The sequence below is a fragment of the Ictalurus furcatus genome, chromosome 5, assembly GCF_023375685.1.
Source record: "Ictalurus furcatus strain D&B chromosome 5, Billie_1.0, whole genome shotgun sequence".
Taxonomy (NCBI): Eukaryota; Metazoa; Chordata; class Actinopteri; order Siluriformes; family Ictaluridae; genus Ictalurus; species Ictalurus furcatus.
Window position 1 is genome coordinate 18,760,825 of NC_071259.1, and position 12,895 is coordinate 18,773,719.

Genomic DNA, 12,895 nt, shown 5'->3' on the forward strand with positions numbered 1-12,895 from the left:
TCTGTGAAGAAAAGTCAGCCTTGAATTTGCTTTAAAGTGGTCCATTTCATTTGCTCAAACTAACATATATGAAAGTGTATCAACTAGTATTAAATCATCAGGTTGCCTTAGGTTCAAAACATAATGGCACATTGATATATTTTGTATTCTTTGTAATTACTGCAAAGCACTCAGGAACTCAGCAGTATTCCAAGCTGAACAAAACGACCTAATTTAAGTATTGCCTATTTTCACATAACAAAAGTACTCAAATAAATACTTTGCCAAAAGTGAAGCAAATCTATTCAGCTCATTTTTGTATACTTCAATTCATTTCTAAATAAAGCACTGACTTCATTGATTGGTGACATTGTTTCTGCAAAAATATTTTACTGCAGAGCTCATACTCAGTTTGCATCAGTTAGCACTTGTGCTCTCATTTCAGAAAATTAGGAGTATTTAGGAGAGCAAAAATTCAGAAGCACCCACAAAAGTGTTTGGTGTACCATTATACAATATCTACATGCCATCTGGAATTACATACATGCATAAATATGTGCCTGTACCCCATTCTGCCTTAATAAAAAATAAATAAATAAATTCAACACCTTGCTTGTTTCCACCTTGCTTTAACACCTACCCAATGACTTACTGTATATGCAGCTCTTATTGTGCATGCTACATCTTAGTTTGCTATCTCTTAGCTATATAATAGCTTGAACTTGAAAATATGCAGCTTTTCTTTTATACTTTTTCTTAATTATTGTTGTTCACTATTGTTGTTTTTATTCCTTCTACTTTAATTAAATTTGCATTACTATCATCACATTCTTTTATATTCGGAAATGTATTTATAAATTGTCCTTAGGTATTAGGCTTATAGGTAGAGATCGACCAATATTGAGTTTTTATTACTGATATTATTATTTGCATGTTATTGGCCAATAACTGATATGCAGAACTGATATTTATTCATTGTTTTACTTCTATTTTTGACACAATGATAAGAACAAACCATTTTATTTATAACAATTTTGTCAAATTCACTTCCTCCTTACATATAAAACAAAACAAAACTCTTATTTATACACCAATAAATAGAGGGGTATGAAAAAAATAAAATAAAGTGTACTGTTACTAAAGTGTCTTTTTTTTAAAAAAAAATAAAAGCTTCAGTGAGGTAAACAGATTACGTGACTCCATGATATCTACTTATAGGCTCTTAGGCTTATAAATAAAATGCTTTGATACTCCTTCTCCTCCTACTACTACTAATAATAATAACAGCAGCAAGAAAAACAACTATTATTATTATTATTATTATTATTAATATTAGGGGGCACTGTGGCTTAGAGGTTGGCACCGTGGCTTAGTGGTTACACGTTTGCCTCACATCTCCGGGGTTGGGGGCTTGATTCCTGCCTCTGTGCTTTGTGCTCAAGCCATGTAGGTGAAGTGTTAAACATGTAGACTATGACTGATTTAACTGGCTAGTCATTTATCACCAACAATCCTTTTTCTGAGATTAAAAAAAAACAAACAAAACAAAACAAGGACATCTGTGGATTCTAGCACAGCACAAACCAGGATGATATGCCTGAAGGATAACATTCTTTTGCCTGATTTAGCTAGCTACTGTAGGCTATGGCACTCAGTATCTCAACGCTGTTCCCCATCATCACAACCTCGAACAGCTGATTTGGAATTTATAAATGTTTGTTTATTTTTTAAAACTTCACTGTTCTTCTTCTACTGTACTTTCTCTGCACTGCCTTCCCTCTTTCCCTTCATTGTTCTCTAGTCTACATGCATCCACAAAGAGAGGAAATTCCTATTTAAAGTTTCTGAGTGGTAGTTTCATAATGGTGGTGCTGCTACATGGTATGTGTGAGAGAGAGACTTGTCAGAGTCTCTCTCTCTCCCTCAAATATACACACAGTGATTTTGTTTGTCTCAAACTGAATATATAGAAGGCATATTGTATACTAAAAAAAAGTGTCATATTAGAACACCACCAATGGTGTCATTACTATTTTGAACATGCAATTTAGTTAGCAGATTGAGGCACAGCCTGTGTGTAGGCACAGAGGAAGTTAGGCTAAATTATTGCAGGGTTCAGGATAAAAATTAAAGTGAACTCATAATTTCACAATTACAGCTGCTTTCAGAAAGCAATGAAATATGCATCATCATTTATTTTATGCCTCAATTAGCATACAGATGACACAGTGAATAAACAACATGTTGTTTCTCATGATTTTACTTGTGTTACATACCAGAACAAATAGGAGGGTCGAAAAAGTTTAACCTGTAATGCTAATTATAGAAGAAACAATGTTAAACCAAACAAAATAAATCAAAGACCAAAAAAAAAAAACAAAAGAAAAAAAGAAAAAATACCAGAGAAGACAGAATGGGTTGCGTATTGATGTAATAAACAGGCATTGGTCTCACAATAGTGACATATTGGATCCTTGTAAAACACCCTCCAACTCAGCTTCAACTTTAAGGAGGTGCAAGGAAGGATGGAGGAAGAAGTCAAGCAAGACGAGGAAGATGAATGCCAGTGAGAGATGAAAGCAGAGAAGAGGGAGGATTGATACTGGGGAGTTTTCTAATGAGTCACAGGTTCAATGCATGTGCTTTACTTGGAGGAGATTGGCCCTGTGATAAATGGCTCAATTTGAATCGCTTCAATTAGAGAGAAAACTTTTGCATACTGATTTGGGTGAAGAAACAAGAAAACATGCGAGTGTTCACACACTCACCCCCCAAAAACGTGATAGAAGCTCTGCCTTCTTCTCAGCTGAAGAAAGATATATGAGGCTGACTCAGCCTCTTCTCTTTATCTCTCTGAAGCGCAACATTATCCTCTTAAAAACACTTCAAACACACAGAAGTAGGTGGGCCTGCCGTGCATTGATTGTGTTCCTCTTGTCTGCAGCCAGCTGGCATGTTAACGTGCTCATGCGTCTTCATTAAGCACAGAGACAGTAAGACAGGGCTCCTCAATACTGCAAGATCGTCCCTCCATCAAATGCTTAAATTGTGACATTTGGAGAGTTACTTATAAGGAAATGCTTGAATCATTCTCGCACATTGCTATGTGTATTTCTGGACCCTAATTGCAGTATACAACATGACAAACATCTACAAAGTGGGAGGAGAAGTGCCGTTAAAGAGGGGAAAAGAAAACTGTCATGCCTCTGCATTAGCTGAATACAGAAATATGACCTTTAGTACGATTGGTTAATTAAGACAAAGTATGGCAGTAAGCAGCATAGAGAAAAAGATTTCATAACCGCACTTAAATAACATAGTATGGGATTTGGACTTATTATACACAAGTGTTCATTTAAAAAAACATTATTAATAATTAATGCGCAATTCCATAACAGTCAAACCCATAGCATACAAATTGGCATTTATTCCACAACCAATCATCTTTACACAAGGGCTGCATTATTTCAAATGAATGACGTTGGCTTTGCTAAGAAAAGTTACTAATACTAACCCCACTCATAGCACAAACACATTCTCTCTCTCTCTCTCTCTCTCTCTCTCAATCATACACACACACACACACACACACACACACACACACATTCAATTTACTCTATAATTACTATAACCAGTCATTCCCTCAGCAGCCTCTATTTGAGCTCTCTTGAACTTAATATGACAAAAAATACAGCTTGTCACATTACAGAGAAAGCAGAAAGCAATGGTCCTGAAGTCCTCTGTCTTGAAGACTTTCCCATATCTAAAAACCTAAAGGTTTTTACCTCTGACTTTCACAAAATGCTGACAATGAGGGCTCCTTCAAAAATGAAGGACATCTCCTCAACAATCACGGATTTTACCCACACAATTGCTTGTGCATGTTGTTACTATAGAAATGACAACCAAGTAGAACTAGTTTGTCTACTTTGTTTTGTTTTGTTACTGTATATTCATTCATTTTCTTATCCTATACAGGGTCACAGGAAGCCTGGAGCCTATCCTAGGAAACTTTGGGCACACCCTGGACAGGGCACAATCGCACACACTCTATGGACAATTTAGAGACACTAATCAGCTTAAAACGCATGTCTTTGGACTGGGGGAGGAAACTGGAGTGCCTGGAGGAAACCCCTGAAGTACAGGGAGAATATGCAAACTACACACACAGGGCAGAGATGTGAAGCAACCATGCTAACCATTAAGCCACTGTGCCCCTGCTTTTTATATAGAAAGTTAGTTCCAACAAGTCAGAATTGAGACTTCAACAGCATTGTCGTATAAAGTCTCAATATTCTGCACATACTGAGAATCAGGACGTTATATTTTCACAGTTTTATATATATATATATATATATATATATATATATATATATATATATATATACGTCTCAAGTGAATCTTATTAGGCAGATAGAAGGTGCAGTGTTTTTGACAAGTGCTAAGTTTTTCAAGTATGACTAACAGAATATGTTCCATTTAGGAGTGGAGATGGTCCAAAATTGTATCTAATATCTGTGTGCTCAGAAGCCACTATGCCTCCAGCTTCCTTCCTTTCTGCCGATAAAAGAGAGAGGGAGAAACTTTGCAGTGATGAGGCCAGGATAGGCTATAAAAAACAGAGAGAAAGAAAGAGAGATGATGAGCTGCAGACTGGGGGGTGGTGTTGGGGGGCTAGGCTTGGGTTGGGTTGGGGGGTGGAGCGTTGATAGGGGTACTGTGGTGTAGAAGGTAGCATTGCCACCTCACAGCACCAGGATTCATGGTTTGATTCTGAGCTCAGGTTTCTCTCTGTACAGTTTTTTGCATGTTCTCTTTTCTGTGCCTACATGAGTTTCCTATGGGTTCTTGGGTTTTACTCCTATGATGGACATCCAGGGTGTGTTCCAGTCTCGCACTCAGTGTTCCGGGGATAGGTTTCTGCTCCACTGAGACCCTGACCATTATAAAGCACTTGAAGATGGATGATGGATGGATGAATGAACTAAAGATGTTTCCCATACAAGTGACAACAAAAAACCCTCTGTTTTTGGTTCATCTATTATTTCTGCTGGAAGACTAATTGACGCTAAATATATCAGAATATTATGATGGCCTCACTTTGGGTATTACTATTATAACTCTTAAGAAGAGAGTGGCACTCAGTAAATGTCTGCAATAAGTGCACATGATTAGCACACCTTAGCTGAGTTTAAGGACATGGAAAGCTGTCCCTCTTTTTATGAATAAACAGTAGCTAGTTTTCATTAGGATACACAGCTTGTGGAGGTGTATGAGGTAGGGCAGTTATGCCTAGACAGAATGTTCAAGCACTGTGGAGGCAGTAGAGCATGATATTGAGCTTTCTGTCGTGTTCACCTGTCAGGAGTAAATGGGGCCTTTCTGCCGAAACACTCCACAGTCACTACAAAGGCGCTCAGCTATGACTGCCGCTGCGGCTATATCAGGTGGGGCTGCCAAGACATGGGACAGCACTTAATGCTTCAAACCTGCATAGGATTGCTGTGTACTGCAAGGTTTTCTCCTAGGAACGCTTGGATTTCCTGAAGGAGAACCCCACTTTATTTAGTTATTTCCTGTATATTTATTTGCTTATTTCTGAAGAGATTGATTAAGGGCATACTTTTTGTATTTTACCATCATCCTGCATATACAGGCTACAATCATTTTGGCCCAGTGGTAATAATCTGTTTTTTCTTTGTATTTGAATTTACACATATCAGACCTAACATTTAAGCCACATGCCTAATATTGTGTAGGTCCCACTTGAGCCACCAAAACAGCTCTGACCCGTCAAGCTATGGACTCCACAAGACCTCTGAATGAGTTCTGTGGTATGTGGCACAAGGACGTTAGCAGTAGATCCTTTATGTCCTGAAAGTGGAGAGGTGGGGGCTTCATGGATCGGACTTGTTTGTCCAGCACATCCCACAGATGCTCGATCAGATTGAGATCTGAGGAATTTGGAGGCCAAATCAACACCTTGATATCTTTGTCATGTTCCTTAAACCACTCCTGAACAATTTTTGCAGTGTGCCAGGGCACGTTATCCTGCTGAAAGGGGCCACTGCCATTATGGAACACCATTGCCATAAAGGGGTGTACTTGGTCTGCTACAATGTTTAGGTAGGTGGTACATGTCAAAGTAACATCAACATGAGTGCCAGGACCCCAGATTTCCCAGCATAACATTGCCCAGAGCATCACACTGTCTCTGCCATCTTGCCTTCTGCCCATAGTTCATCCTTGTGCCATCTTTTCCCCAGGTAAGCGATGTACATGCACCCAGCTGTCCAAATGATGTAAAAGAAAAAAAGGCCACCTTTTTCAAGTTCCAGTTCTGATGCTCATGTGCCCATTGTAGGTGCTTTTGGCGGTGGACAGAGGTCAGCATGGGCATTCTGACCGGTTTGTGGTTATGCAGCTCCATAAACAGCAAGCTGCAATGTAATGTGTGTTCTGAAACCTTTCTATCATAGCCAGCATTACCTTTTTCAGCAATTTGTGCTACAGTAGCTCTTCTGTGGAATCGGACCGGATGGGCTAGCCTTCACTCCCCATGTGCACCAGTGAGCCTTGGGTGCCCTTGACCCTGTCGCTGGTTCACCGGTTGTCCTTCCTTGGACCACTTTTGGTCGATACTAGCCACTGCATACTGGGAACACCTCACAAGACCTGCCGTTTTGGAAATGCTCTGACCCAGTCGACTGGCCTTCACAATTTGGCCTTTGTCAGAGTCACTCAGATCCTTACGCTTACCCATTTTTCCTGCTTCCAACACATTAACTTTGAGAACTTACTGTTCACTTGCTGCCTAATATATCCCACCCCTTCACAGGTGTCATTGTAACGAGATAATCAATGTTATTCACGTCACTTGTCAGTGGTTTTAATATTATGGCTGGTATATTAGCCTAACTATGCATTCACTTAAATTGTTTTCACACTAAAAATTCTTGTTGTTTTAGGCAATAACTTTTTTTGTTATCCCATTTTCTCCAAATCTAAACATTTGCCAGTTTTTAATCACCAGCTAGCAATCCCCTATCATATGTAGCATTGCAAATGTGTGGAGGTTTTTTTGTTTGTTTGTTTTTAAGTAAATCTGGTTGAATATAAGCATGCTTATTGTACTAAAAATGTGCATTTTTATTAATATGCTTGAAGGAAGTTTTGTCACCACATGCACATGCCTACTGGTGGGTAGTTTGATCACATTTCTATGGATTTGGTTACAGGCAATTGAAATGCTTCCCCTTTGTGAAGCAGCAGATTCATAATGTGTAAACACAGAATGGTGGCTGCCCTTATTTGCATAAAGTCGAGCTCCACTAAACTTGTTACTGTGTGGAGAGACCTATTTTAGCAAAATTGCAAGTGGACATACAGTTTCCATTAGAAAACAAGGAAATGGTGACATTTAGGTCAATCAATTAAAACACATGCTTTAAAACTGTCATAGCAATTATATTCTTTCCTGTGGGATCACTTAAATAATATTTGTCTTATTATTATGTATTGTTTCTGACCAAAAAAATGTAGTAGTACTTTTTTATGGAGAAACACTAACACTGTCTATACAGTGTGCTCTTAGAATTAAGCTCAATGGTGACAGTTGTGCTTTGGCTCTAGTATATTGAAGGCAGTAATTTGTCTTTAGGAACATTCAAATATAACTTATCTAAATTCCTTTGCATTTACATTCATTGCATTACATTGCGTTTTGAACTGAGCACATCCACTATGCTTTTTGCATTTTTTTTTTCTTAGTGACCAATTTTTCTGCTATATAAAAGGCTCAACAGCCACTATCATGCTTTGCCCTAGACACAGGACTTTTCTGCCAATTGGCAAAATACATCACACCTCAGCTCAGGTGACATGCTCCATGTTTCACCTTCCCTGAATCTGGTGACAAGCAATGAAACAAGCCAAGTGAGATGAATGTATGTGCCTGGGATTGATGTTGCTGTGTGTCCAGGAGCACAGTGGGTGGTGTGGAATTCAGTTGGGACTTAAGAGGCGAATGCTTTTTTGAAGTGGAGTTAGATATGAAAGTTACATTCTAAATTAAAATATTATTAGCATTAATAACAGACTCTATTTAAGGGCAGTGATACACAGGGTTGGGATGACTTACATGGCTGCACACACATCTATCAAAGTCATTACTGTGGATTGGAATAGTAGCAAAAGGTGAAGAGAGCATATAAATTGCTCAGAAGCAGCACCAGTGCCCTCTAATGATAGATTGCTGGGCTGTTTTTTGCAAACTATGCACTTGAGCAATTATTTGGTTCGTGTAAAGTGGTTTGTACCATGCAGTATGTAATGTAAGCTGATACTAGTGAGTTTATGCTTTTTCCGATTGAGATCCCTTAGTAGCCTTGTGTATTACTCTAATGTTTCTAAGGTTTCTATGGCAGTAATTACAACCTTACGATGGTGCTGAATCTACTTGAACTATATTTAATTAGTTATTAATCACACTGAAAAGGCACATTGATTACTTAGTCCTTGGATTCCAGTTTGCAATTATATTTGAGTTTGAGCCACATAATCCCCCTGTCCTAAAGCGAACAATAAGCCGACTTCAGTAAAGGGAGCTCTAGTTGCGTTCAGTGTTCCTCAGTTACTTTCTGCTTTCTGAATTTCTGTATACCTATGTTACCTATGTCCTTATTTAATTTCTATTGACAGCATATACTGTATATCTAAAAGTACTCCCTATCCCCAAACAGTACAGAATCTATATCATATTAAATAAACATGTCTCTCTCTCTCTCTTTCTCTCTCTCTGTAGCCTGTGAGCTGATGAATAGAGGCATCCTTGCTCTGGTGAGCTCAATCGGATGCATGTCTGCAGGCTCGCTTCAGACTCTGGCCGATGCCATGCACATCCCCCATCTGTTTATACAGCGGGCACCAGCGGGAACCCCTCGCTCCAGCTGTCCTCCAACCAGCCATGGACAACCTGATGACTACACACTCTTCGTTCGGCCCCCTGTCTACCTGAATGATGTCATCTTCCAAGTGGTGATGGAGTACACGTGGCAGAAGTTTATCATCTTTTATGACACAGATTACGGTAAGAGAAAAATGCTGTTTTGGAGCAACTGTCCAGTAGCAGGAAGTCAAGTATTGGGCATGTGTATTAATCTTGAAGACATGTTGACACTCACACAAGAGGCTTGGTTAGTTCATTAACAGTATTGTTAGTGCAAATGTAAAGCGGCCAATAAGAGTGAAAAACATGAACAAACCAAAAACACAACAAATCAGAAATTGCAACAGCAAAACTAAAAAGCCAACAGCAAATACATAATCAAATCCAATCAGAACAGAACAGGTAGATCCTTATTGAACATAACATGCACACTGCTGATTGAACAGAACTTAGAATTATCACAAGAAAAAAAAAAAGAATTGCACATTTTCAGACTGTTATGTTTACATACTATTAATGCTGCACAAAGTTGACAGCATATTTAAAATTATGTTATATGAATGCTGTTCATAAGCATGAATAAAAACTTTAGTAAATTCAATTAGGCTCATACTCCGTCTTATTCTAAACATTCTCCAGCTCTCTATTTTCCACAGGCTCTCATTAAGGATCTACCTTTTCCCTTTTGAGTTAACTTGTTTTTACTTACTGTATAGATCTGTGTTGAAACCTCTTAAAAATTATAATTATTAGAAATTCTAATGTACTTGGATATAAACATTGTAAACATTCATATTTTTCTTGACTACAAGGTACATTTCCCTCCCTTCAACAGGTTTTTGTTTTATCAACAAAGCAAGCAATTTGCTTGCTTGAGTCTTGTTTTGTAAAGCACTAATACAATCATTAGAACCAATCAATATACACTGTATGGCCACAAGTGTGTATGTACACCTGACTGTCACACCCATTTAAAGCACACAATTGTCTAGAATGTCTTTATATTCTGGAGCATTACAATTTGCCTTCACTGGAACTAAGGGGACCAAACGTGTTCCAGCATGATAATGCCCCTGTGCAGAAAGCAAGCTCCACGAATACATCGTTTGCCAAGGCTGGTGTGGAACAACTTGACGTACCTGCACAGATCCCTGAAGTCAACCCCACTCAACACCTTTGAGCTGAATTGGAACACAGATGTGCCTCCTCAAGTTCTATCAGTTCCTAATCTCACTAATGCTTCTGTGGTTGAATGAGCAAATCCCCACAGACATGTTCCAAAATCAAGTGGAAAGCCTTCCCAGAAGAGTGGAGGTTATTATAACAGCAAAGGGGGACTAAATCTAGAATGGGATGTTCAACAAGCAGATATTGGTGTGACTGGTCAGGTGTCCACATGGCAATATAGTGTACACTACTGGGCAAAAATTATTATTATTATTATTATTATTATTTTTAATGGGCCAGGCCCAAAATAGCAAAAATATTAAGCTTTTGATGGTCTTAACAACAAATAATTGATCAGAAAATTAGTCAGAATTAAACATATGCACTCCTGAGACCTCCTGTGCCACCATTTGCTCATTTAGTTTTGCTGCAGTGAACTGTTTGCAGAAAAGCTAGAAACAGGGAAATTCACTTATATAGTCTTCTTGTATGCAAAGGTAAAATCATAATAATTATTAAAATGTTTGATATAAAATTCAAACTAACATGTCTACAAAATTAAGAAATAAAGTCAAAATAAACCAAAATGAATAAAATAAAATAAAAAGTTGTCTGCAAGTGCACCTACAAGGCTTAACGATTTAAAGAAATCAAAGGAAAAAGCTTTCCATACTAAGTTACTTTAATTCTTCCTAATTTCCTGGCCAATGATTTGTTCTTAAAACCATAATAACAAAAGCTTAATATTTTTGCCATTTTGGGCTTGGCCTATTTTTTGCTCAGGAGTGTATGATGTGAAATCACATGATTCTATAATGCTTGTAAACAAAAATACAGTTGTTGTCTAAATCTTTATCTCATAACATTCATGAGCACATGACAATTGATCACAATATATAGGCTCATAAATTCTAATTAGCTGAGAGAACAATAGTGACCAAAGATGCCGCTCATGATATCTCACGTAGAATCATATTTGTTTTCTTTTGAATATGTAACCAATACTTCCTGGGAGGCTTTCATGTATTTTTATAATTATTATTATTATTATTATTAGTAGTATTATGAGTCCTGTATTAATATATTTCTTATAAACGTAATGAAAACACTGCAAACTAGTAGTAACTAGTTATGAATTACTTCCCATCAAGAACAGTTGTCATTGTAGTACATTAAATCACCAAATTGTTGCCAAATGAACCTTCATTCTGGGCATGGCTGAGAGACATGCAGCTACATAGGTGAAACTGTGCCTATATGCCAGCTGGAACTAGGCAATGCTGTAGCTACCCTATTAATACAATGAAATATAAAAAAATCCTGAGAGATTATTGCTGCAGAATGCAATATAGCAACAGACTTTAAGAGCTACAGTATGTCTTATACTCAAGTGCGACTTACCAAACATAATTAGGAATGAGTGGTTTTGCTCATTGTTAACCGAGCAGGCTCCAATTAATCGCAGACATGCCACTGGTCACTCCATGTCAACACCTTCTCATAATTTTCAGAAAAATTATATGCAGTTGTTTCTATCATAGCTCATTATGTGTCCACAAAGTGAGTCTTGTGGGAGCATGTGGGTGAGGTAAAGAGAAAAACAGGGCAAGAAAAAGTGTGTGTGTGTGTGTGTGTGTGTGTGTGTGTGTGTGTGACAGAAGACACTAGAAGAATGTCTGTGTATTTCTGTGGTTAAAAAAAAAAAAGTGAGTGGGGGGCAGAGACAGCATCACTGTAGCCTGTAGGTGTGTGTGTGTACTTAAGTGTGTGTGTATCTGGTATTGGAAAAGAGAAAGATAGTGAATCTGCACAGCTGCATGTGAGAGAACTCCATCTTCCTGTCAGTCCCTGTGGAGGCCATACTCGACTGCAGCAGGATAAGGCCACGATAAATAAGTGGCTGTCTCTGAAGAGAAACGGATCGGTTTTCAGCTACTTCAGGAAGCCAAGCTTCTCACACAGTCCTCCATAATGAAGCCTATGAGATTCCCTCCTTCTTCCTGCCTTAAGCTCGCTGAAAGCTTGTCCAATGATTCGGAAGATAGATCTACTGGGCATTATTTTAGCTCTTCTTCTAATCAGCATTCTTTTAGAGAGAACAATTTACCCTAACATTGCCTTGACTATTTTTTAAAATAGCTTTGTGGACAATTGAATGTTTTGGTAAATTGATTTCTCTTTTATCACTGTACCCTACTTTCAGGTTTAGTAGTGCAAGCAGAACTCTTGCAAGGCAATTTATTCAGTTCTGTTGCAATTATTGCTTTGTAATTAGTGATCTAGGATATGCCTGATACATGTTTTTTTTTATTCAGCAAGCCAATCTGTGTCTACAGGACTGCTTACTGGTAACAAGGCAAAGGTTCCCATCACCCCTGTTCCAGCCTCCATTCACTGTCCATTACAGCATCCAGTTTAAGATTATATATTTTTTTAAACCCTTTCACGGAGTTGCGCTTCCCTACATCATTGATGTACTCAGACCGTATTGTGCCTCTAGGTCTTAGAGATCTTCAGGTCTGCTGCATTCAGCTGGCCACAGTCCCAGCTAAAACTCAAGGGTGACCATGCCTTTGTAATCACTATCCTGAGGCTGTGGAACAGCTTACTGCTAAACATTAGATCTGCTCCCACTGTTATATTTTTTTAAATCACAGCTCAAACCACATTTATGTTAGCTTTTACTGTAGATTGTGTCTGTTTTATGCTATTTTTTAATTGTAGAATTGTACATGCAACACTTTGGTTTAAATATGCTTTATAAAAATGCATGCTTTTATATATATATATATATATATATAT

At 38.0% G+C, this 12,895-nt stretch overlaps 1 protein-coding gene across 2 annotated transcripts in view; it reads left to right on the top strand.

Annotated features, from left to right (window-relative positions):
* Positions 1–12,895, top strand: part of grid2 (glutamate receptor, ionotropic, delta 2) — a 517,533-nt gene that overhangs the window by 279,384 nt on the left and 225,254 nt on the right. For both annotated transcript variants that reach the window (XM_053625025.1, XM_053625026.1), the window contains one exon: positions 8,783–9,067. In XM_053625025.1, coding sequence (XP_053481000.1) covers positions 8,783–9,067 — 285 coding nt within the window. The remainder of the gene's footprint in view (positions 1–8,782; positions 9,068–12,895) is intronic.